Source organism: Trichoplusia ni, chromosome 2 (genome assembly GCF_003590095.1).
Source record: "Trichoplusia ni isolate ovarian cell line Hi5 chromosome 2, tn1, whole genome shotgun sequence".
In the NCBI taxonomy this organism is placed as follows: domain Eukaryota; kingdom Metazoa; phylum Arthropoda; class Insecta; order Lepidoptera; family Noctuidae; genus Trichoplusia; species Trichoplusia ni.
The window spans coordinates 8536868-8564457 of NC_039479.1; the positions used below are offsets into that span (position 1 = coordinate 8536868).

Below are 27590 nucleotides of genomic sequence, written 5' to 3' on the forward strand. Positions count from 1 at the left end.
ACACGCGTTTGTTTGTTATGTGCTCTTGTATTTCTCCGGGTCTCGTTATCATTGTACATGTCTCAACGTTATAGCGTGACAAAAGTAAACACGATCTCACGACTTTTTTTTAGCAGAAAATAATTATGATGGAAATAAAAATGATTTACTTTTCTTTCACATCCGTAGCTAAATGGCAATAAATGTACCCAAAACTGATTCGACGGTTTATTTATACGATCATTAGTCATGTCTGGGGTTAAATACAACTCGTTTTCTTCAAAGTATTTAGCATCTTCAAACAATCAGAATGTAAAAGTTTTAAAAGCAATATATTTGCTAACAATCTGGAAACAGTATTCGCTAATAATCATTTTAACTTTTAATGGTTTATAACATTAAACGGAGATCATTTCAAAATGCAAGCAGCGAAATTATTTCTGTGTGAATTAACATAAAAGCTATCATCCTGACAAGCAGAAAGCACTCGGTTTAAATAACAAATGGCTTTGTCTTTGTTCATTGACGAACCGCAGGATTAAAATGGAGGGACCATTCGTTACTTTTTGTTATTCCCCTGTACAAGACAGTTTCTGGAAAATTGCTTGCAGCTAAGAAAACATGCTACATGTTAGTTTTACTTTAATCGCGCTGTGAGCAGGTTTTATAACAACTTTAGTAACTTTATACCGTCTCCAGTAACTGGCTGTGTGTTTTTTGCATTTTCTGGTTGAATACCTGAACAGATTACTTCGAAAAAAAAAAGTTTATTTTTATTTCAATTGGATAGTTAAGGCAAATATATAACAATGCAAATTATCAAATCATGAAATACAAAAAGAGTTTTTATTACTTGTTTAGTGAACTGATCAGAATTAGAGTTGTTGCATTTGTTAGGTTTTGTTTTCCATTTCTCCTATTTATTCTTGTTATATTTTTTGCAATATACAAAAAATAACATTGCTCCGATCTTTCCAAGTACTTAAAAACTCAACAATAAGATAAACCAAGAGTACCTAGAATTTACAACTTCGTCAAACTCCGTTGAAACTCGAATTGTTAATTAAAACTCCAACTTCGGCTTTGGAACAAAAAGGAAAAGAAAAGTTCGCGGTAATTAGATTAAAACTGTAATATGTTATCGCGAGTTTGCGTCGCGTGCGAAATTTTAATCTAAACTAAGCCAACTAAGTTATTAGTTTCTTCCTTTACTTGGGGTGGTGCGGCAAAAAATACCCCGTCATCTGTTTTCACAGACGACAGAAGCACGTATTGGAAATTGGAAAATAAATTGAAATATGATGAAGTGGAAGTGCCTATTCGTGTGTGTAACCTTAAGGAAAGAAGTTATTTAAATACTGCAAACGATAATCGTTAGGAATTAAGATTTTACTTCAGGATATTAAGCACGTTCTCACGATTGTTTTGGTCAGGCAAACACAAGTTTAACATTACCTGATAATACGAGACATTTGTGATACTGTTTCTGGTAAAGTAACTTTTTACAAACAGCTGGCACTTTTATCAACTGACTTCAAAACGGATGAGCTTCTCAATTCGGCTGTTTATTGTTTTTTTTATGTTCAATACCTCAGAAGACTGGTTTGGATGAACCGATTTGTTGATTCCTTTTTTCATATAACGTAAAATAGTGTTTATTAAGTATTAATGTTTTTGTTGTTAAAACAATATTCACGTTACCTGGAAACTGAACAACCAGGCAACAGATAGTGCTGATTTCACTAGGGCGACGTCATGTAGCGACGTTGATTTAGTCAAATTTGAGAAGAACATAAAATGTCTACTTACTTGGAAAACTACGTGAAAAAAAGTACCAGTTTAAATCCAAGCCAACTAAAGCAAACCAAACTTTTTCTTCCTCTAATCTGCAAACGGGCACTCGTTATTCACATTAAGCGGTTTCAGTCATGAGCTGTTTCGTGACAGCTCATGCTGAGGCTGAGAAGTGGTTTCCGATTCTTCGAGAGCTGAGTCACGACATATTGAAATTCAATTTAAGTTTTACGAAAAGGGTTGGGATTTGAAAACAAATGTCAATATTTGTATATTAAGAAGCTGCTTGTAATATTAAGGTGTATGTGGGATGTGTTTCTGGAGAAAGAAATAATGTGGATGAGGTGGTTGGATTGGATGGTTTAAGGAAACAAAAAGTTAGTAAAGGACACCAAAATAAAGATTGATAATGAAACAATGTTTGTTTCCTTTGTTACAGCATTCTTTTCGCCGATATAGTGGGCTTCACGGTGCTCGCATCGCAGTGCAGTGCGCAGGAGTTGGTGCGATTACTCAACGAACTTTTCGGACGCTTCGATCAACTAGCAAATGTACGTTGTCAATTCAATATAATCAATATTAACTGGAACATTTATAATTTGCCGTCTTCTGCTCCAAGGAAATTGACTAGTATTTATTTTTACTGATTTGTTTATCTTAACCGTCACAACATTTTTATTCAGACAATTTTTAAAATAACAACTAGTCATCCAGCAATTGATCAAGCTTTAGTGCTAAGTCTAAATCTAAGTTAAGACTCGAGTAAACAGGACGAAGCGCTACGCCAGGCGTATGACTCAGTTAAATTATGTTAGATGAAATTGCGGTTTGTGACTAATTTTATTACAGGTCAATGTCGAAGCTAGGTTTTTGAAATACGAAAGTTTAAATGCAAAGCTTTTCCTTGTCAGTTTAATGCGACCAGGGATATCCCTCGGTGTCATGTTTAGACTATCTTTAAAAGTAACGTATTCCGGTCTTATAGTATTTATATCTAAAAACTTTAGAAATAATGTACGATTACGGATTACATTTAACACAAAGGCCTCTTTTTCTGAATTTATAGCTCTTGTAAAGGAAATATCCAAGACTTCGCGTTACTTTCGTTAAGATAACATCTATCAGCTTCTACAAAAGTGGAATTTGTTTGTTTTATCAAACAAACTCCCTTCAGAAATCAAGAATTAGACGTAATATTTTTTAACCTTTCTTATTTGACTAGATATCTTGCAAAATGTTAGGTTCCAAAGCCAGGAGTCGTAACTTAACCAGATCTTTGTCAGGTTTTTTTCGGAATATCTGCAGCCCCTATAATTCTGGTGGGTTAATCCATTCTCTATTAGAGTTTTCCCCTGAAGCCCCTATAATTCTGTTTGTTTCGTTACCAGGACAACCACTGCCTTCGCATCAAGATCCTCGGCGACTGCTACTACTGCGTGTCCGGGCTGCCCGAGCCGCGCTCCGACCACGCGCGCTGCACCGTCGAGATGGGGCTGGATATGATTGATGCTATCGCGTGAGTCTTCTTGAACCTTGACAATGATACATTGCATTAGAATGGAAGACTAAAAATGTTTAATTATATTTTTTCTACAAGAGGCATGGTTTCTTGGATAATAGTGTATTTGCCAAAAAAAAAACTATTCATCCCGTCAGAAAGTTTAACAAAAAAATCTTGTATTTCGTAAACAAAAATTGAAGGGGGTACAGGGAAATAAAATCTCGTGTGACGTCACTTACCAGTACGCTTTTTCCTAGCAAGTGACGTTTCTATCCCCCACTACCATACATCATCTAAAGTGCTTTTAATCTTCATATTTTTTTAATAATGTGATAAAATGAAAAATACTCTTGAATAGTTTTGGGACTACTAGATATTTTAGGAAAACTTATTTTAGCTGGTTAACAAGCCGTTAGTCTTACGTTGTAGCTATTGTGCCTGTTTGCTAGCTACCCGGGACGCGCTTTTACCACAAGAGTTGTCAAGCCGAGGAAGGCGACGACAGATGATGATCGATGATATTGCATGAGCAGCTCGAATAACCTTATCTTGTATCCACCTCGAGATACTACATCAGTGTCGACTAGCTTTCGCATTTCCATTTAAAAGTCCATATCCATTCATTAAAACTGTACGAAAAATACTCAAAGCCAAGCAAGCAAACTTACATAACCAAAATTCAAAGCGGTATCAACAAACCCGAAGCTCAAAATAGTTCCAAGTGCCGCAAATCGAGGCACGCCTACGAAAACAAACAATGCGCCACCTTGACTTGCCAATTTATGTCGGTCGTAGAACAATAAAATTTAATTGGTCATTTCAGCCGAGGTGTAGCTTACTGTCCATGAAAAAACACGCTACAATCTTCGACGTAACATTAAATTAAGTGATTGGATCATAAAACAAGCCAAGAAGATAGTCAATAGAAGAAAATAAGTAACAGTAAACTACATAGGCAAGAATTCCGTTGGGTCTTGGGCACTAGAAGAATGACGTTATAGATGGGGGAGGATTCTCTCATCTATTTGTAATACATATTTATTTTTAATTAGTAAGCTAGGTCTCTGCGGCGCGTGTCGGCCGTGGTACGAGGGCACGCGCATCGGAGCATGTCGCGATATGCGCTTATCTGCGCATTGGCTCATCAAAGGAGCACAGCTAAATATACTCTTTGTGATCATGGCCCCCGCTGACATCCTGGGTGGCCCTCCCTCGACGCGTGAAGGTTATTACATCGGTCAGGAATGTTACTCTTTTAAATCTTTTCATAATTACTAATCTTTTCATTTTCAAAAACAATTTCCACTTTTTCAAACTTTGTTAAAGAAGTTTTATAAGTAGACCTCGGTTTTTTTATTAAGAGGTGGACAATGAACACCCGCGCTCCGACCACAGCCCGCAACCTCAAACGCAGAGCTATCTGTATTCAGCTCGGCTTGTGTTTCAGACACGCGTCACGTATACCCCTGTCACTGCATCGAAAGGACACATCCGTCTTACCGTCTCATCTAATGGCGTACTGATTACCGGGTGTCTGTGACGCAAATCAAATCAAAACACTATGCCGTCCATTTTTTTTAATATAGAAATTGTTTTCAAAGCCAATTCTCCAACAAAAAAAAACGAACTTTTCTTTTCAATTCCTTCGGTATCCAAAATCAAACACGCGTCTAGTTTTGATAAATTATGTCCGCACGACTAACTCGACGACTTTGTAACGGCTTACGGCCGCTTTCTATATTCGATCTCAATCCCTAATTTACGGATCGAGATTGACATTTGAATCCATTTCCAACTTTTAGTGTTTCTATAACCGATCCATGGATCGTTTTCTCGATCTTTATCTTCAATCTATCTTTGGGAGGGTGGATCGAGATTTTAGATTGGTATTTGTATGAAAGTGACAGTTATGCGTTTTCTATAACCGATCTCTGGTTTTGACCAATCGATTTTTGACGTTTTTGATCTATAATTGCGATCCCCAATTTTTTACGGATTGTACTGAGAAATCTGTGAAAATGGAAATATTTTCAAGTGATAGTGATAGCGATCTTGAAGTATTAGCTCATTCGGACTACTATCGGACTGGGATAGTAGTGACAGTGACGAAGAACAAACTCTGTTCTCAAAATTTGTAATTGTGATTGTGATGTATCGAGTGGCTGTTTTTTTTTCTGTACTTTACTTGTAAACGGGGGTCTAGGATTTAAGCTGGAGACCAGCGCTCAGTAATTCTTTTGGGTTGCTAAGCATAAGCTGACGCTTAAACTTTTTTGCTTTCGGTATTATAGTTTTTGTGTACTAAGTACACTTTTACCAATATCTGTAATACTGGAATCAATAGACAACGATTATAATATTCTCGTTTTGATTTATTTATTTAAAACCATGAAGTATAATTACAGGGTTTACCCTAATGCGACAGCTAAGAACTTAAACTAAACAAAAATTGCAACACATTACATTATTAAAAACACATAAACACGTCAGTCTGATTTTGAAGAAGTTGGTGGTGTCGAGAGCTCTTGTAACAGGTGCTTTGGCGAGCAAATTTGTTCTCGCTGTAGGTACCAGCAGTAGGGTCGGGCTTCGCCGCCGCCCCACGTAGCGGTCCGGTACACACACTCAAGTGCTGCAATACTTCCCGGTGATTCTCCACTCCACGAAGCACCTTCACCAAGTAGACGACCAGTGCAGCCTCCCGTCTCAGTATCCCACATACAGTTGATTATTATCAACCATGCCCAGAACAAACAGAGTGGGATCCATCAGTAGGTAGAACGGATACACCCCATACAGTTCCTTGTACAGATGGCGCGCGAACTTATTCTGAACGCGCTCGAATATTACCGCTGTATTCTATACTATAACTGAGACATCGGAAATACAAACAACAAATAAACTTGCGATTTTAAAATATATTATATTAATGTCAAACTGACTGACAACTTTTCGATTGACTGACGTTCCGTTACTGATCAATAAACGTTTATGCTTTTTCCAATCTTGAGGTAGAATTACAGAATTTTACCGCTACGACTTCCCAATCATTTATTTTTGTATTTTGTTCACTTTCTAGTGATTATGCATAAAATAGATAAGCTTTAAGAAAAAAGTCACCATTTAACTCATTAATAATCGCTGAAGTACTTTTTCTGCACATGCGTAAAACAAAACGTTTAGCAGGGCGATCTATCCGTTTTTTTTCGATGGATTTCGAGACGAGATCGATTAATGAAATGCAGATTCAAGCTCAATCGAGGGATTGAGTAAAATCTGGATTGATCGGAATCTTAGATTCGGGATCGAATATAGAAAGCGGCCGTTAGACGGTATCCAGAGTCACGTAGAAAACTTGCCAAGCGTAATGTGAATATATTTTGTGATTATATTTCAGATCGACGGACCAAATCCTTCATGTCTTAATGCGCACCGTCTTACATTTTATTTTCGGTTTTATTTGAACCCATCTTTAAATTACACGTTTATTCGACATTATTTTTAGATAAGTGAATTCAATTTTGCTTTTGCCAGAATTTATACAAATATCACTATTTGAGACAGCGTCGATAATGTACAATATTAACCAGTATTAGCTGTCTACATTTCCACCGTTCTTCGGTAGACAGAGCCCGTCATTGAATCCACACTCTTGACCTAAATGTTATTCCGTCGTTCATGGATTCACGTAAATAACTACAGTGTTGTCTGTCAAACATTCGTCACAATCATGATATTAGTCAATGGTCTGTATTTAGAGACGGGTATCAATTAACACGCGAGCGACGATAGACTCGTTCGCAAAATGTGATCTAAAAATAGTGTTCCGCTTACGTTGCTCCACAAACATGCATGCTTGGTGCACGCTCGGAGTCTTATATTCGGTAAAATAACAAGTCCGGTAGCCCAATACCATCGTATTATCTGCAGCTGTGTTATCCTGCGGCTGTCGAAACTGATACATAAGTCAAACAAGCTGTATTGTTGACTCTGTTCGCAGCGAAGTTCGCTCAGGTTTGTCGATGCACTACCACTCTGTGTAGGACTTAATTGTGTTTGTTGCAAAGATACACGTTTGGTAAGTAGGTACATGATAAAAAGCGTTCTTTCTATCGTGATCGATAGCGTCACTGCCTTTGTCGTTTATTTACGTTTTGAAGCGACCTTTATGATTATAAGTGGGCGTAAGTCCGGTTCCTCACTAATTTTCGTAATAATCCCGCATATTCGTGTTAATAACATTACCTAGATGTCGTTTTTGGTAATAAACTCATTTTAGCGAGCTTCTTGAATGTCAGGTTTCATGGCGACGGTGTTTGCTGGCCCATTAAACCCCTCTCTCGTTAATACTCGGTTGTTACATGATAACTGATTATTATGAGGTAAACTTTATCTTATTGTACATTATACTCCTTATTGCGTCGAGAGGTTGGCCTATATTATTCTTGTATTATGTAATACTGAGCTGGATTCAACCTTTCACATCGTCGCTGTTTCTACCGAGAGTATTATGATATTTTTATATGTAGTATCTCATTGGTTACCATGCAATTGTACCGAGTCGTGTCTTGTGTTAAACATAACATAATAGTATGCTAAGTAGTTAAGGTGACAAACTTTAATTATGCTAATATTTATCGCAAACGCACAGAAAATACTTCAACAGATGAACAAAACGAATTTTAGGTATTTCTGATTGTGGATATTATTAAACTAGTACACAATTATAGACTGGGATGAGGAGTGCGCGGGCGGGCACGAGCTACATTCGGAACGATAAATTTTGCCAAGTTTGTAGTACATTACATTAGTATACTTACGCTTAGGTATTTTTAATGTCGGGCGACTAAAAGCTGCATGCTACGATTTTACTAGCATTCATATTTTTAGGTTTATTTACGACTGCAGTAATATTTCTGCACTCATGCTAATTTTGTATCGTACAAGTTGAAAGATCCTGTATTATGAATTATTATCCACGTTTTGGACGAAGATATTTTGTTTTTCTTTTGCTGATTTCTGTCTTTTTACGACTTGCGATAAATCTGGGTAATGTTATATGAATTTAGAATGCGTCATCGTGGAAGCCAAGTAATTGGTGTCAAGTGTCCTATTTAAAGATCGTTTATAAATAAATTAGACGTTAATACTGTACCTAATTGTAATCATAAAAATATGCAAGTATCAAGGATTAAAGTGTTCTTGACACTATGTAAAACATGAACGGTTAATGTTGTTGTGAACTATGATTAGTATCTGGGGACTGGGAGCAAACAAGCGGCGTTCCGAACTAACACTACCGACGCGAGTAATTCCGTATTCAAGGGATGTAGGCACGCGCCGATACTGACATGCGTCCCTTACAGCCCGTCGGCCCCAAAAAAAGGGAAACTGGAACAAAACTACAATTTACAGGACACCGCTAAGCATAACAATAACTTTATCGGCTCGCTATACTACCCAAACGCAATTAGGACCGGGACGAAGCAATAACAAAAGGAAATTAACATATCATAATTACGTTAGACGTCCACGGATTAACTTCTCATCTGCCTACGCCGAGTTTCGCTCCGCTTATAATTCAATTTGGTTTGTAACAGTAGCGAGCTCCTGGGACTCCATATTCACCTCGAATAAACTGCTGGAAACTATGTTATTGTGTTATATAAAACACGGTTACGTTACCGGGAAAGGGACCAACACACTCAACTATTTGAAAGCTTTGTAAATTGTTCAATTCACAAAAATTGTTACAACTTTATACTTCACTCATGGTAAGTAACTTTATTTCCTTGCTCGAAGGAAAGACTCAATTATCTTACAACTCAAAGATTAAACTTTACGATGGTTGTAATAAATTTGATTTATTGTTACCAATTTCTAGATACGTCTTGTCCAACCTTAATGACTAATAATTCAGTTGTAATCTCTCATCTAAACGACTGCCTTTAATTGTGAATTTCTAGCTTAATTGTTTTATTTTAGAAACTTAAATAAATCATACTATGTTTGTATAGAACATGAAATAGTAAAAGATAAGATGGAATGTCTGTTCAATTTATCAATGGCTAGAAATTCAATGCGGAGGGGAAATCTCTGGATCGGAATAAAATGTTTTTACAAATGTATTTCCCTTTCTCGCGTAACACATTACTGCTATTGACAGCCAGCTGCGGATTGAAACACAAGCTATCTCACTGGATAATGCCGGTTGACCTACTTTATAACTAATCGTACAAATAGGTAATTAATTTGTCTTTTCGCTGAATATTGTATTTCATAAATAATTGATTAAGAAGATGAGGCCAGTTGTGGTTCACTGTGTACATGACGAAGGTACGTTAGGCGGGTGATTGATGAACGTATGTAGAAAATTTGCGTTAGTGACAAATGAGGGTAGGTACATACAACGATTAGGTAAATAGATATACCTATATCTAAGATGCGAAAAAGCTGTTAGTCACTTTAAACCTTAGCTCGGTGCGTCGCGACGCCTTGCTGTCGCCAACTAATGAAAAAATATGACTGCCGACGCTACCGCCTGACAGGGTTGATTAACTTACGAAAATTGTATTTTCTGACTCAAATACGAAATAACTAGCAATTTCCACAAGAAATTCTAAAAACATATTATTTATCCTTCGTGATTTTATATGCACACACGCGGATTGTACAAAATAGGCCGTAAAAAAACGGTAAAGCTAGGTCGATTTGTCACCGATAAAAGGCATTGCAGTAATATCGCCTCGCGTTAATAAACAACAAAGGAAATCGTAAAAATGGCCGTGATTAGTTATAGTTCATTACATGGAGGAAAAATTCTTAAACGAAACGCGTGTTGAGTAAATCTTTAGCTTCTGTAAATAACTACTTTTTATATCTACATATTAATAAATCTTGATGGATAGATCGCTTGAAATTGAATTACAATTTTTAATTTCAAATAGTACAGAAAGGTTACGTCCATTACAGTAAGTTAATAACCTCGTTTACTTTAATTCGCAGCTTTGAGAAACATTAAGAATTAATTTAGGATAAATTACCAAGATTTTGTGCCCGGGAACGAGTAATGTAGCCGTCTCGTTACGGGAATCTCGCACAACTCTCGACTTGAGTTTCATGAACAAAATCGCTTCACCAAGTATTCGTTAAGCAAAGTAACTAAACGAAAGTTTTCGGAAATTCTCCCTTGTAATTTAGATCAGCATGCACAATACACGAATAAAACAAAAGTATAAAAAAAATGATTTTTTTAACAACCAATGACGGTAAAGACTGTCCCTCCCGCAACTTACTTGGCACGACCGATTTTTATAAAAAATGTCTAAGAGCATTCGCACAAAATTTACCTTTAATATAAAACGTACTTTACTTATTTAAATCGCTCTATCCGTTTGGAAGCTAAACTGCTACAGACAGACAGACAAGTCAAACTTATAACACCCCTTTTTTTGCGTCGGTAAAAAGAGATCAACAGACAACCAGTTTTATTGGATAGTGTAAGAAAAAAAATACAACAAATTAAGTTCTTACTATGCATTGAGTTTTGGATAAACGCCACATACTTATACGATCTAGAAGCTAATTTTAAATATGTCACTCACCATGTAAACAAATGTACTACATCAAGTCGCAACAATCTCAACTATAATCAAACTTAATTACTGTCATTTAATGAATATTAATGATATGAACAACGTTCTAACCTTGAAACTTTTACCAAAATCATACAGTATGTTCATTATAGCTCGGTCTATTACACTTTTGATGCCTATATTCGCCGGATATTATCTAAAGGCAGGCTTCGTTTTGAAGGGAAAGGCAAATTGAATAAAAACGCGTTTACGAATGCCGTGTGAAGTAAACTTATTCCAGTAATTCGCTTCCGACTTTCATGTTTACATACCCACGTTTTTAGGGTGCTGTACCATATGGTAAAATCGGAACCGTATTATTAAAGCTCTGTGTCTGTTCATCTGTCTGTCTAACTGTAACGAGGCTGTATCTTACAAATCAATGCACAATTGAAATATTTAAAGGTGATGCATTGCTGATGCCGCTATAACAACAACAGACACGAAAATTAATTTCAACCAACTGTTATTACTTTCATATATGTGATGAATGACAAAATTGATTTGTTTTCTTTCTGTTTATTCGTACGGGACGCTCAGTGCTAAAAGTACCACTCGCAATTCAACAGTCTTTTTTTCACATGTTGAAGGTATAGGATAACGCATGCGTACTGCTGCCAAGTTTATTGCCATTCGTCTTGTACTTAAATCTGCTGTAGAGAGTTACAACCGAAGTGTTTCGAAGAGATTTATATCTCTTGTAAATAATTATAGTAATTTAGCAGTTTCTTTACATGTTGATGTATGAATTGGTTGCGGAGTTATTTGCTAAATCAGAATTGTTACGTATCAATAGCAACTTACTAGAATAATTATATAATATTTTTAATATTAACTTAGCCAACAGAAAAAATTGCAATCTTTATAATACCATCCAAGTCGAAAATGATCCCACGGGAACATAAAATCGGGTAAAACTATCCTATTGTTAATGCTGATTTTTTTTTTATAACTCTATCTAGTTTCGTCTAAATCCGTTCAGTGGCTTTTGCGTCAAAGAGGCACCTATGTAAATAAATACATACAAACTTCCTCGTTTCTACCAAATATGAGTAGTATTATAATATTAGTAGGATACAGAATGCAAAAATATTTAGGCGGTATATACATACCATATAATATGAGTCTCAATTTCCAAAATGAGATCATTCTAATTACTTCAAATGTAATCTCTTAAATTCAATGGAATCGGAACAAATTAACCTGTTTTATTTCATGCTCTATTTCAGTGAGTCTGTGTTTACCTATTTGACGTAAAGAAATCAGTCTTACGCGTTTTAGAATAACACTGACTCACATTCCAATTAAAAGTAAATACAGGGTTGCATTCCTATTACCGGTAGACGTAGGCGGCAAAAATAGACAAAGAATTATTGAGACTAGACTGACGTAGGTCTAGCTGAGTCTTATTTGTTGTTTACATTAAATCATTCTGGGAAATCACCATTCCTTTACCCATACATAAGAAATGAGACTAAGCTAGCAATAAATCACAATGTTCCTTTAATTTAATTAGAATTTGTTGACATCATGAGGACGTAACATTGGAAAATCCCACTAGTAACAGTTCAAATTAGTCAAACATTCAAATAAACCTATTTTAATGAAACATAGTAACTAATACCTAAACTTGCCTCTTCTGGACATCATTTTCCTCTTACTGCTGGGCCTAATAATCCTCCTCTTTCTCGTGCCGTTCTACGGTCTAGTGACAACGTCATGCAGACTTGACCCGAGACTTTAACTATATTGTCGACCATTGGCTCCCGGACGACAGAAGCTTCTTTTTGTTTGCGTGGGCCACCATTCTGGACATACATAAGGAGTGGTGAAATAAAAAGGATTTAAATAAAATGTACTTTTTTTAACAGGTCTGTGGTAGAGGCGACAGATGTGCAGCTGAACATGCGCGTGGGCATCCACACTGGACGGGTGCTGTGTGGAGTGCTCGGTCTTCGTAAGTGGCAGTACGACGTGTGGTCCAATGACGTGACGCTCGCTAACAACATGGAGGCTGGAGGGGAACCTGGGTGAGGACGCATCATCCTTTATAGTTGATGGGAAGAGCAACTCCCTTGTTCAATTTGAGCTATCTTCCTCTAATGATTTCAAGTTAAAGGGATAAAAGATTGACCCTTTTAAAGCCGTACCGGGAAAATCTTTATCTAGGAAACAAAATTTGTATGTTTTTCAGGCGCGTTCATATAACGCAAGCAACGCTGGAGTGCCTCGGAGGAGCTTACGAAGTGGAACCAGGTCATGGCGGCAGTCGCAACGCGTACTTACGGGACCACTCTGTTCAAACATACTTCATCATCCCTCCACCGAGGCGGAGAAAAGTACGTCCATAATCTTTAAGAAAATTTTATACAAGAGGTGTATCCATCTTCGATCTTCGATTACTATAGTAATTTTGATTAAAAAGAATTGTTTCCTCTTCATGTTTTCGCAGATGTGTCTGTCTGCCGGCGTTAGCCTCGGTTCGGCGTCCCGGCGGAAGCTCTCCTTCAAGAACGTGTCCAACGTGGTGGTGCAGCTACTACACTCCATCAAGTTCAACGTCGACGTACCGTTCTCCAACATGGCCGCCTCCCCTCAGGAACTCAAGGCCAACGCCGCGAGGAAGGTACACCACGAATGCCGATTCTCTCCAGTCCGGACAAAGTATTTCAGGGAATAGATTCTCTTGAATAAGTAGCGGCGGAAATCGTTTGCGCCCCGTTGATTCCGGCACGTGAATATGACAGGAAGCCACTAAGGGGCGCCACCGGTTTACGTACTTATCAACCAGAGAGCAACTTTTTTAAATGTTTATTTTATTACATGATAATGTTAAAATCTTACTGTTTGCACTTTAACTTTTTGCGAATATATTGCACCAAACGGACATGACTAAACAATACGAGTCAATGTCCTCGGCTTCATCTCGCTCTTCAGAATGTTTGTCTCGAGTGATATATTTTCTCGTATTGGTGATCTGCTCTCGACTTTCGAAGGTAAGTTCTATTTTTCTTTCATTTGATTCGATGTTGTATTCCACAAATCTAAATGTTAATTTGAATCTCAAGTGTTGTAATTATCTTCCTCGATGTCAGCCAATTTGATGTAGTTAGAATTGAAGCCAATCTTTATTTCACCGTAAAATTGATGTTAAGGCCTTTTGAAGTGCAAGGGACGACGATGGTTAAATTATGTAATTAAGACGGCATTATTCTTTAATTAAATTATCGGTCTTCGTCCCTCGCCGATTGCGTGTAGTAAATTAACGTGTGGGCTACTGCTTTCCCGGTGTGGGCGGTACTAGAGCTGGGTACTAGAGTGCGGTGTCGGCAGGTGCTGGACCTGCGGCGCGCGCTGCACGCGGAGCCGGGCTCGGCGGAGGCGCTGCGGCTGGCGGCGCTGCGGGCCGCCGACGTGAGCGAGCCGCGCCCCCCTCCGGCCCCCGCGGGCCCCGCCCCCGCCAGCGCCCCGCACCACCACACCTTCGACGCCGTCATGCAGCACCACGCCCTCCGCACGCACGCCGTCGACGACACCCCCGCACATGTTAATATTATGCATACGCAATTACTACGCACCTTTTGTTTGATCTGAGCTACTTTTACGAATATAATGGGAACTTTGCATCGATTGCCGCGATACGCCGACTGTTTGAACTAATCTGGCACAGATGAGTTTTGCGTATACGTAGTAGACGAACGCTCGCCGCGACAAGTTTCAGCTTCCCCTAGAGGGGGCGTCGTGTGGCGGCGAGCGTCGTGCAACACATGCATACTTGGGATGATTTAGTATATGGTTCCTGCCTTAGGTTTAGCTTAGGAGTATTTAATAAACCATATAGCTAATATCTCCCGCGGTTCAGAGTTTGACGCTTAAGATTTGATGATACGCGAGACGCATCGATGCGGTGATTGCGATGCGTTTCGGTCGTATAGCGTGTGAATGATAACCTCGCTTAATGGTTTCCTAGTAGTTAGTTTGGTTTGAGTGGTGGATTTCAATCTTAATCTTTGCTGCTTTTATGACATTTTTAAGGTGTGCACTGAAGCTTTTTCACGAGTTCAACAGAAATACTTTTGCGAGGACCTCCAAGAATGTTAAGACGCTTCGCACCATATTTGCGATTTTCATTTTCTGCCAACTTCATTATTAAGTTTATACCACGATAACAACATAAACACAGTTATGACGTATTAGTAGTACCCCACAACTTTTAGAAAGAAACAACCGTCGTTTCTTACACGTGTACCCCAACGCACAGATAAATAACTTCCGACTCCTAAATTGATTCCCGAATGTTCGTTTAGTGGCTGGTATGTTCAATACTTCCCTTATTATTAACAATTTGGATTTAGAAAAATCAACATTTACAAACGTTGATCTCTCTTTTAATTCATTTTGTGCAGAATTTTCTACCCCATAATGTGGAACAATCATCCAAATATCGTATAGACTTTGTAAAACATTCAGAAAATTGTACGGAAGATTGAAATACGCCAGCGACTAATTTGAGACGTCTGCTCATTATTTTTCAGATATTCCGCCCTTGGACATTAGTTCCACAACAATTACCCGCTGAAACAGTAAGCGCAGACAGAATGTTGTTCATGTGTATTATTGTTTTCCACCATTTACCGGGCGACACGTTACAACTCCCTTACTTGACAGTAGGTACGCAATGCACAGGCAATGAGTGTGGGTCGCCGCGAATACGTTCGCATTCAGTTCCCATCCACTATGAACGGTTAGACTGAAAGGGGACCACTAATACCGACGTGAGCACACAAAACCACTCACTATCACTGTTTCTAAACTCGAATTGTCAACTGTTTATATACTTGAGATTGTTTTATAGAATGTTCGACAATAAAGCCGGCTGCACCGAACTGTGTTTCACTCGCTACCCCGACTAGTCACCTCAGGCACTAGAGCATGGCATGAGCCCCGATTGTCGACTAACTTGCATGACCTCACTTCACACTCACCCTCGTTTTACACTTGATTCTATTTATTTGGTGCTTGATTATTTCCTCTGCTTATTTCTGACTAGAACCTAATATTATCTTAAGGAATAATCAAACACGAAATCTATTTAGGTTTAAGTCTCAGTTAATACTATCGATCTCTCTTAAAGTAAACTCTAAATAACTTGAGTACAGTTTGAGTTGCCCAAATGGTTATACTTCAATACTTTGCCAATCTATAAAGTTCAATTACTATCGATGTCTATATTTTGTTTATACTTCATTTCATTACTATTCTAATAACGTGATGCTGCTTTGGATTCCGGAACTTTTGTATTCTAAGGTCAGTTCTAAATTCCTAAATGTGAGCATGGAGTCGGCATGGCCCTCACGTGTACCCTGACCTCGGCCATACCCTTGTGCATCAGTGTACCTTAACTCTACCTTATCGATGTGTTCCGAGTTCCGTAATCGTTGTATAGATCATTCGTGAGTAGTTACTGTTTAGGTATCACTTATAATGATATTGATTTAGTGTATGGGTTTCCAGAACAAAGTGACGGAGAAGTTTAAGCGTCCGTTGAAAAAGCGGCACTCGTCTGTGTACCACCAGCCCACGAACCGCGTGAATAAGTACCTGGCGCAGGCCATCGACGCGCGCTCCGTGCACCGCGAGAAGGCCACGCACGTGCACCTACTCACGCTCTGCTTCAAGGATGCCGATAAGGAAGCTCAGGTACAATACTTTTAACAGTTTTAACCTATGCAATACAGTACAGCGGTTTCTTTTACTGTTATATTTAGAAAGGGTAGGAGAAAAAAGGTACAAGAACCTTTTAGACATCTCTTTATTTTCCATATCTTACTTTATTTAATATCCCATTTTCAAGTATTGGTACTGCCGTAGAGCCGTATCTTGTATTAATCACTATGCATTTTCTTTTATAAGATCGATTCGGCTAATACTGTCAAGCAACACAAGCAGTCATTAACAATAATCTCATCATGTAATCTACATTATGTTCCAGTACCGGGCCTCAACCGACGGCGGCTGGGCAGGCTCCCTCAGTGCTGCCCTCTGTGCTTTACTTTCTGCGGGGGCTTTACAAGCGTCTATTCTCCCACAAACCTACATTCTTCTAATCCTCTTCGTGACCGCCTTCGCGTGGTCTGCAGCCGTACTGGCCTTGACCCTGGCCGCCAGACTCAGGCTGATACCCTGTGATGTATCGAGACCATTTACGCTAAGAAATGCCATCACAACTTTCACGATTGTGCTAGGTTATGCTGTGGGACAAGTTAATGTGGTAAGTTGGAGTTACTCTGTTGAAACAGTTTCTATTGTAGTAAATTATTTAATTATTTTGATATACAATATAAACGATCTAAATGTATTTTTTTATATAAATGAGACCTTGGATGTTTGAGATATGGCAACATAAAAATATCTTGTTGCCATCAACGTAAAATAAATTTAATTTCATTTCAATAACCTAATCTACAGTCTACACGTTACATAATCTGTTTTATGAATATTTCAGGTAACGTGCGAACATATAGAACTATGCCAAAATTTAACTGGCAACACCACGACTATTGACGAAGTGTTAACACTACGAGGCGACATAGCCGCGAAACTTTGGTCTAGCCACACTGAACACCTGGCCTGCCCTATACCCTTATACATAACATTAGGGTGCTGTCTTAGTATGTTGGTAGTCGCTGTTTTCTTAAGACTACCAATATTAGTCAAAGGCATACTCTTAACTGTTATGACGGCCGGGTACATGGGTGTTATACTGGGCTTTCATAAGGCGCTCTTCGATTGCTACGACCTTATGATTGAGTAAGTGTAATTCATTTTAAACCTCTGACTTAAGTAAGTTTGTACTGATAGCAACCTTATTTTATAAGCAGTTAGGTGGATTTTCATTCTATTGTAACATAAATGCAAGCCACAGTGTCTGACTACGAGCAAATTTGTCTTTGTTTATTCGCTTTTCACAACACATTCTGAGCCATTTATTTTAGACTTAGCATTTTGTTAGTTATTTTAGTACATGACTAAGCAGGGCACATGAGACACACAGGTAGTTCTATAATAAGATTAAAGTCAGCTCGACTTAGTAACTGGACCATTGAAACGATACGTGATCCGTTTAATCCACCTAGTGGCAGCTAGAAACACAGGTCATGGCTCTTTACCTGTGTACTAAGTATATATTATGCACTAAAAAAATGCAGTACTTAAAAATACTCAACATTGCAATCAGGACATTATTATAAAAAATATATCACTTGTTTGGAATTGATTGCCATTGTTATTCGATAAATCATTTACTAAAAAAATACTCTTTGCACTGAAAGCTCTAAATTGTATGCTTCACATCACAGTACACACAAAAAATCCGTCAGTCAAAATCATCTTATAGTCACTGGAATCAATCGTTTAAGCAAGTGAAATGAAATCATTGCCACCTCAAATAACACCAGTGTGTCTGACGTCACCATGAATGACTCTTGTTTTCTAGCGTAAAATTCTTGTCCTTAGCCTTTGATATCTTGTGACAATAAACCAAAACTCATAGAACCCTTATTCAACTTTCCAGTTCAGGTTCAGTAGGGTCTGCTTACGTGGCAAGTGCGTGGACCGTAGCTCTAGCGCTGGCAGTGTTGCTGCATGCGCGGCAGACGGAGTGGACGGCCAGACTCGACTTCCTGTGGCAAGCTCAGGCTAGGGATGAGAAACGAGATATGGATGCATTGCAGGTTCGTAAAATACAGTTTTTCAACGCATGGTGTAGCATTCCTGAGCAAAGTAGTGCCCCAAATCCTTCCAATATTTACAATCGAGCACCCCTCGAATACCAGGAGTTACTGAAAAAGTTTTTGTTTATCTTATTCAAACAAAATTGTAAGCAAGCAAAGCAAGCGTTTTAAAACTGAGAGTAAGGTTTCAAGCCACTTAAGCACAGCTAATATATAGTTCCTATTTCAACTGAAGACACTTTATAACATGAAGCTATTGTTTCAGGCGTCAAACCGGAGGATCTTGTTCAATCTACTACCGGCGCACGTAGCAACACACTTCTTGGACAATCAGTTTAGAACTAACATGGTAACCAAGTTTTTTATATCCTCATCTTCTAATATATAAAATTCCCGTGTCACGATGTTAGTTACCGTACTCCTTCGAAACGGCTTAACCGATTTTTACCAAATTTTATATGCGTATTCAGTCGGTCTGAGAATCGACCAATCTCTGTTTTTCATACTCCTAAGTGTTAAGGGTTGCCTACAATAAAAAAAAAACTTTAAAAATTTTCAAAAAATACGTACATATAATACAAATACATACAACTAGAAATAATTTATTAGGCAAAACAACGTTTGCTCGGTCAGCTAGTATAATTATAAATTCTTACTTCTATAAAATGCGTCTAACGAAATCACGTAGTAAACAGGTACTTCATGAGATCCTTATTCAGTTTTCCTTCATTACTTATAATATGTTGGTGTTCGCAGGACCTGTACCACCAGTCTTACCAACGCGTGGGGGTTGTATTCGCCAGTATCACCAACTACCACGAGTTTTATATGGAGCTGGACGGCAACAACCAGGGTATGGAGTGTCTGCGGCTCTTGAACGAGATCATTGCTGATTTTGATGAGGTAAGTAGTCATTATTGCGGTGACCGGTGACATTATTAACTTATGCAGACTTGCTTCATTGATGATGCCATAAAATAATAGGACTTAAAAGTAAACTATGACATTCGGACATTATCCGTGCGAACCTTGGTTGTTGGACCGTGGTTTTTTTTGTAAAGAGGAAATTGTTGACTTTTACCCCACCTTCATGTTTACTATTTTATCACTGCAGCTTTTGGGAGAAGATCGCTTTGGCGCTATCGATAAAATTAAGACAGTTGGCTCTACATACATGGCGGCGGTGGGCTTGATACCCGACAGGAAGATGACGGATGAAGCGAGCACAAGGAAACACATGGCCACGCTGGTAGAGTTTGTGTTCGCCATGAGAGACAAGCTCAAGGATATCAATGACAACTCTTACAATAACTTCATGTTGAGAGTTGGTAAGTAAACCTCTTTTGTCAGGCAGGTTCAGGTTTAGTCCTCTTAGAGCCTGTTGAAGTTTAATAATAATCCCTGCATAACAAATGTGCATTAAGTATGTGTCTATCATTTCAGGTATCAATGTAGGGCCTGTAGTAGCTGGTGTAATTGGTGCACGAAAACCACAATACGACATCTGGGGAAATACAGTTAACGTAGCATCTCGAATGGACTCAACTGGTCTGCCAAACCACACGCAAGTTACAGAGGAAGTATATCAAGTGCTGAAAGACTTGGCTTACCAATTCGTATGTAGAGGCAAAGTTAAGGTGAAAGGTAAAGGCGAGATGACTACGTACTTCCTAACGGACAGAGCGCCGGCAAATGGTACAGTGCAGAGCTCGTCTAACGGCCCGACGCCTAACCCTCCCACTGCTTATGGTGGAGTCGCGACACCTCTGGCCATGCTACAGAACTCCGCGCGAAGAGCCGCCGCTCAACCCTCTAGGCTTCCACCTTTGAGGGAGTCGTCGGTAGCGGGAGAAAACGAGCCGCTCCTACCCAGCAATGGGCACCAGAACGGTAATGGTAAAGGCAGCAAAGGTCGTCGCAATAAGGACAATGGGTCTGCGCCGCCACCGCCGCCGCACGGGATAGGCGCGAATGGGGGCGCGGGCGCGGGTCCGCGCTGGCCGCCGCCGCGCGCGCTCGTGGCGCCGTGGCCGCGCCCGCCTGAGGCTGCGCCCCCGCCGCACAAGCGCCGCGCCCCCGCCCGCCTGCCGCGCCCCCGCTCCAGCGAGAGCCTGCCCCTAGCGCGCAGCCCGCGTGTACACTCCTCAGCTGACGAGCTCAGTTCCCTCACGCGCTCGCCCAGCCTCAGCTCTTCTGATGAAAGCTACTCGCGCACAACAGACGCCTCTCCGTCCCCGCCGCGGCCCTCTCAGTGGATCCCGCCCTCGCGCCCACAGCGGGCCAACCCCAGCCCCGCCTACGACTACCCGCCGGTCCGACCAGGCAAGCCCATCGTCAACCACATCAATGACTTGTATGCGAAGCACAAAATGGCCAGGAAACCTTCCCTCGAGGACAAATTCCTTGATGGCAGTGTTGACTTCCAGAAGGAAGAGGAGAAGCTTCAACGAAGTATCATAAATATGCTGCAGGCTTCAGCGAAACGTGACGGGTGTTGTCAAACTGACAAGAAGGATGTAGCGAGTAGGCTCGGACAACGAGCTGATTCATTTTCAAGTTCAGGTGGTCGACCAACGAATTTGAAACACTTAAACTTAGACAGCCGCGAGCCTTTTGCGAAGAGAAGTCCTTCGGACGTTGCGTGCGTGCCTCCCTTCGAACGAGAAATACAACGGCTGCTTGATGACAAAAATCTAATCAAAATCAATCCTCCGAAAACCGAACGGAAGGAACTGAAACTTGAACTGAGGTAATATTCTTAAATTACAGGGTTCGATAATTTTTATTTTGGTCAAAAATCAAATTATGCTTTGTTTACTAATGGACTGTCTTAAACTACTTTTATCACATCAGGGGCGGCAATCCATCATTGGAGCCGATGCGGAACTGCAACAACAACAACAACAGCAGCCCTCTGCACGCGGTGGGGCTGGCGGCCATCACGCAGGTAGCGCGACACGAGCCCAGCCCCGCGCGCGCCGCCAACGAGTTCCCCGGCGTGCTGCCCACCGATGTCGTCGTGCAGCTGCCCTCGCCCAAGCATGACCGACACCGGTCCAGGTACCACTGCATATAAAAAAAATAACATATCCAGTTACATGACTTTTATTCTTGCAAAGTCATTTGCACTTATCAACCATTGCAATGTAATGTGACGACTTTATTTTGTAGCAAACTAGTAGATTTTGGAACAGTGTAAAGGATAGAAATGGTTATGTAGTGTTGTAACTACTGTCTTTCTTCATTTGCAGTCCGCCGTGCGAAAGAAAACCTGACCCTGTAATCGCTAGGGAAAAGGAGCGAGAAAAAGAAGTTCAGGAACGACTACATAACCGGGTAAGTCCGTATAACCACAAGATAGTGTGTGTGTGTGTCAATGTATGTTAGTCTAACACCGTGTTTCCATTTTAGGTGACCACTTCTAATCATAGAGAAATGGGACTCTACGGGGAGAGTCAGTCGGAGTGGAGCTCGTCGTGCTCGGAGGGCGAGGGCGAGGGCGAGGGCGCGCACCCCGAGAGCACGGGCTACACCACGGACGACCCCGCGCTGGAGAACGTGTCCATGCTCAACGAGGCGGGGCTCACGGACGCGGAGGCCGCGCTTAGTGACGTCAACTCGTGCTACTTCGACCGCGACGATGACGTGTCGTCGCGCGCCTCGTCCCGCCTGCTGGACAGCGAGGCGCTGGTGTCGCTGGAGTCGCTCAGCGCCATCTACGACTCGGACGAGCCGGCGCACCGCTACCTCGCCAACATCCGCACCGTCAGCGAGTCCATCACCAGGAACTTCGGACAGCCCGCGCACGTCACCGACGGCGAGAGCGATGTCTAGTGATAACATGTGATATGTCGCGACAAGTGATGAAGCTCCCGTTTTGTGAATCGACTGTGTACCGTGTACGTTTCGACTATTTATTCTTGTGTACCTTTTGGTCAATTGTGATACTAAAAATCTCAAAAACATTGAAACTGTCATGACAGAATTCCGACGTATTTAATTTGGAACAATTGCCGGTGGAACGGTTAATTTGGCTCTCTAATGAATGAAAATGAATACTCAAAACGTTTACCTTGTACCCGCTGTTTGTTTTAGTAGTGAGACAATGTTGTGGTCGTACTGACGAAGCGCATCGCTAATCGTATTCGCGGACGTAATATTATTTTATAATTGCTGACGTGCCTGTACTTTGATGATTTTGTACTATGTAAATTGTGTCAATATGTACCTATTAATGTTACACTGTAATCTGTATGATATTCATGTACAGCTGAATGTGCCATGTGATGGCGTGATGCATCATCTGTAGGAGTATGCGATGATCTCTACAATTATAAGGTGCTCTGACTTAGAATTATTTATGGTTTGTCTTGTGATAACGGTTTAGGAATTCGAATTCGAGCGACCAATCTCTGTTAATGTCAGTGTTCTAGTGTAAGGGCTGGCCCCTGTCCTGTAAAGTCTAGCTTGTCTCTATGTTTTAGGAGACGAAGGAGTTAGTAAAGTGGTGTGAACTAACTACGTAAGTACGTAAATATTATGCATTTGAAACTATCTTTAGAGTAAACATTGTTACCACAGCTGGATTATTATGCTTTGTAGAGTATTCTTTTACATGCCTCATGGTATCCTATATATGTAATGAAGGCAGGGATTGTAATGTCTGTCAATTTCACGAAACATTTTCGATATGTATTAATATTTTCGGCCTTTTCTTTCCGTAATCTAGTCACTAATGGTTTTCTAAAGTTTGGTCGTTTGTTTATTAAATAGGTAAGTGCCATTCAGTCCCGATGTTTTGTTCTGTACTTTATAATGAGATGCACTTAGATGTGGAGGAGAGGTAATATCATGTAGTTCTTAAATAAAGCCGTAAGACTTGAAAGTACAACCAATACATAACACCACTAGCGAATATTTGTTGTAGAATATTCTCTGTATTCATAGATATCAATTATTTTTTATTATTTAAATGTAATATAAGTTTATGTGTCAATTTCATGCAATTATTGTTGTTTTTGGCTGGGATTATCAATTGACAATGTTGTTTGGTTTAACTCTTTTACAGAATTTCTACACAACACATTTTTATGACATTAAAACACATGACAATTAAGAATTGAAACAAAAGGATTTAAACAGCAATTTTTTTTATTTAATCTTGAGTTTGAATCGGGAATATCTTTCCAAGAAAAAGTTGAGATTACGTGCACCGACTGCATAGCAAGTTATTGAAAAACGGCCAGAACTAAATAATAAACATATAGTCCCAGCCTTAGAGTAAAACGTTATGGTAGCAATTTATTAAAAATACATATTATAAATATCTTATTTCAGGCACATATAGCCTTTGTTTGACGTAAACGCAATGCAGCAGTACTTGATGCTTGTACTTAAAGCAACTTCATTGGTTTGCATTATTATTAATATCGACAATTTGTTTTGACAAATCGTATCAAGCCTTCAAAAACACATGTAATATTTTTTCTAGTTTCGATAAACGTGAGTACTTACTAATATGAAATTTTATTTTCAGATTGAATGTTTATCTGATTTAAATAACGGCTTGTGCTTCTAGTAGGTATTATTATTCCATCTCATTTACTATTATACTTCATTTTTGGCTGCTGCAAGTGAGTGGAGAGATGTTAATGTCTGAGAATATTGTATATAGGACGAGCATGGTTTAGTGCTCCAGTGAGATCTAGAGATTGTTAATCTTTGTAAATATTGTTAATCACCTGCCAAGTGCTATTCCACTTACAGAACATACCTATACCTAAGTATACCACGCTGTGAAGATATATTATTTTTTGAAGGGATTCTCTTGTTTGCTACTTCTATTCTCAGTATTTCGATTTAATGTTTTTCATGTTAATGTACACATAGTGCCAAACTATTTTATGTATACGCTTGTAATCAAAGTGACTCATTTGCTCGACGCTTGGATAAGTGCTATGTTTTTGATATGAATGTTTGCTAGTTCATCTCGATATTCAAACGAAACAATTTTCTAATTGACAATATAGTTCTGACGTCTAGTGTACCTTGGTAGGCGAGTAGTTCAACAAGATTTCGAATGTTTTTAATATACTCATTGAGGGATTTCCTGCATCTTTATTATAGTGATTCGATGTATCGGATATGCGCATTATGAATTATAAAAATACGTAGAAATACAAAAACATTATGAACTTTTTGCTGTTGTATTCACATTAAAGCCGTTGGGAGAATATGCAAGACTACATAATTGTTGATTCTGAGACGCCATTATGATCTTAGGATTCGGAGCACGTAGCAATGAATCAAACGATTCCATTACGCTTTAATGTGAATAGGCAACAGCTTGGATACAGACTACCTACATGTTATTATCTCATAGAAAATTATATTGTCATAAACCTATAATTTTGTGTAGGATACTTGAATTGCGCCTTATGTAGCAAGTGTATTGTGTATTTTTATTTATTTAAATTCAATTACCTAAGCAATATTAATTACTTAATACAAATTAAAAGTGGTTTACATCACCGGACAACTGCATTTTTACTTTATTTCCTTGTTGACTTTTTTTCTAAATTGTAGGGTAGTTCGAAGAGTTGTGAAGCGTCGTTTTATTTTGAAATTAATATATACTGCTTCTTAATTTATAAGAAGTGTGTGCGCATTATAAGTCCATATCTAGTTATCTACTAAAGCGTATTAAACAGTAACGATTAAACTTTACATACAATATTGAATCTGATCGCAAGCATCGCCTCCGAGTTGTATGATACGCGAGGTAAGTACAAATTACACTTATTGTCTAGGGGTTATTTTTTAACATACCTATTATACTATAGATTACATACTTAATAACAATATTTAAATGGCAACATTATTGAACTCAATATACATATATATATTTTTAATATACTACATTAGTTTTGTGTACTAAAAATCCTATTCACAAATCAATAAAGACCCGAAAAACACGTGCAAAGATATAAAATATTTTTTTAAACAGAAATAATATGAAGTTAGCCTGAGCACGGGCTTTGAGTGATTCACCGAACTCTGAAATGTATTTTCCGAAATAAAATGTAAGTCCTGAACATTAGGCCGCAATTTCGAGTGAGTTTGTTATGTCACATAGGTTTGCAGGTCAGGTACCGTGCGTGTCGGTTACGGCCGTCGTGTTCCGCATACGAATGCTCTTTACCTTGAACCGAACCACGCCAGTATTATCAACGGATATTGTTACACGTGCACGTGGTGTTTTAAGATCTAGTAAACGAACTCAGGTACCTGCGTCGATGTGCCTTTCTGTCAAATTAGTTTTTATAGTCTGTGGTCGTGTTAATGTTGCCCGTATTTTTAAACACTGTGTTAAAAAGCCTGTTAAAATGTATATTGCTACTGCTGATTTCTATGTAAAGTGCTCCGTATTTATGTATTGAACGTCATTTTTCATGCAGAATGAAAAAGTGAACTGCATTCTTATGCAAAACACATACAACAACACAGCGACTACCCGCCTATCTGCATTCGTACCTACCTAATAAAGTATTAATACACTTGTTTACAGAATAAGCCTTAGTTTATGAGACACCGACTGTTTCATTATTCATTGGAAATTCTAGAAAAGGTTTAACTCCTCGAAAGAATGGATTTGACGTCGTAAGTAGAATGTCTAACGACTTTATTGTTTTAAACATAACGAAACTTTTTAACAACACCTCAAACATATTAAAGTGAATGTTATTCAGTGGTTGGTATGGTGATATTGATTACACATTGGTATCCTAGTATTCTACCAACCTAACTTGATAAGGAATCAAAGATTATTGTGTAACTATAATGACGTCAATGAAGTTATGTTTCCTTACCAACTTACTTGAGGTGTGAGGTACATACTTAGGTTGGCTATGAAGCTACATTAAGCTGTTGATGATATGTGTCTTTAATAGGATGTTATTCATTATATTATGAAGCGAGTAACAAATATTTTACCGTATCATTGTAACGAAAATAAACGATCGAGTTGTAAGTTGTAAAGAAACAAGTAGATTACTCGCTCGTGAACGCTACCAGTTTTGAACTTATCACGAATTCTCGCAATTTAATGAGTCAGTTAGGCAGTAATCAGGGACAGTTTCATTCAAAATAATGTGTAATAGTCGGTATGCGAGTGAAATACAAACCGGAGCAAGGCAGGTATGACGCGGCGCTCGCGGGCCACCACCACAGGCGCACAGCTGCGGGCCGGCGCGCCGCCGCCGATTGGCTGCGCGCGGGAACCGGTCGCCGCGTCCCGCCACCCTGCCCGCGCTCCGCCGCTACAAACAACTTCAAATTCTTATTCATGTTCCTTGCCACGACCGTTGTTGCCGTTTGAGAGCGCGCGCACTCGCTGTGCGCCCATACTTCGCGTAATCTTATCGATATGTGCTCGATGTTTAATGTGAATCTAGTGTTTGATGTGTGAATTTAACATTAGTATAAGTGCACTGTGGACGAGTCTGGCGGTGCGACGAATCGCTCCGACACGCTATGAAAACACACAGACGATCTGGTGTTTTTGTTCTTTTTGTATCGCGAGTGCTTCGTGAGCGGCTCCGACGCAGGGTTACCTTTGCCATGTGCATCAGATAATGTTGGGCTCCTATTAGTTTGATGACAAACTAATATGCTAGCTAGTGGATATTGCGACGCAGTGAAGTAGTGTTTTGGTGAATCATAGTGTCGAGATGAAGGTGACGGTGTGCTTCGGGTCCGTGCGGGTGCTGGTGCCGTGCGGCGCCGGCGACCTGCTGGTCAGGGACCTCGTGCGGGAGGCCACGCACCGCTATAAGAAAGCTACTGGACAGGTCAGTCTACACGACCATTTACAATGTGGGTACTTACGCGGAGTTTCTACTATTTTTATTGATGCAGTTCAAGTCTGTTTACTATTCTTGAATAAATTAC

The 27590-nt window shown here is 39.5% G+C and overlaps 1 protein-coding gene across 1 annotated transcript in view; it reads left to right on the plus strand.

Annotated features, from left to right (window-relative positions):
* The window catches only part of LOC113501500 (Ca(2+)/calmodulin-responsive adenylate cyclase-like), a 49754-nt gene extending 26321 nt beyond the window's left edge, over positions 1 to 23433 (plus strand). The window contains exons 5-21 of the mRNA XM_026882676.1: positions 2213 to 2324; positions 3162 to 3289; positions 12780 to 12938; positions 13103 to 13247; positions 13361 to 13534; positions 14242 to 14454; positions 16423 to 16608; positions 16901 to 17179; positions 17414 to 17718; positions 18482 to 18641; positions 18907 to 18990; positions 19398 to 19544; positions 19756 to 19969; positions 20085 to 21390; positions 21495 to 21701; positions 21893 to 21977; positions 22053 to 23433. Of these exons, the coding sequence (XP_026738477.1) occupies positions 2213 to 2324; positions 3162 to 3289; positions 12780 to 12938; positions 13103 to 13247; positions 13361 to 13534; positions 14242 to 14454; positions 16423 to 16608; positions 16901 to 17179; positions 17414 to 17718; positions 18482 to 18641; positions 18907 to 18990; positions 19398 to 19544; positions 19756 to 19969; positions 20085 to 21390; positions 21495 to 21701; positions 21893 to 21977; positions 22053 to 22475 (4327 nt within the window). The 3' untranslated portion in view covers positions 22476 to 23433. The remainder of the gene's footprint in view (positions 1 to 2212; positions 2325 to 3161; positions 3290 to 12779; positions 12939 to 13102; positions 13248 to 13360; positions 13535 to 14241; positions 14455 to 16422; positions 16609 to 16900; positions 17180 to 17413; positions 17719 to 18481; positions 18642 to 18906; positions 18991 to 19397; positions 19545 to 19755; positions 19970 to 20084; positions 21391 to 21494; positions 21702 to 21892; positions 21978 to 22052) is intronic.
* The last annotated feature ends 4157 nt before the right edge of the window (positions 23434 to 27590 follow it).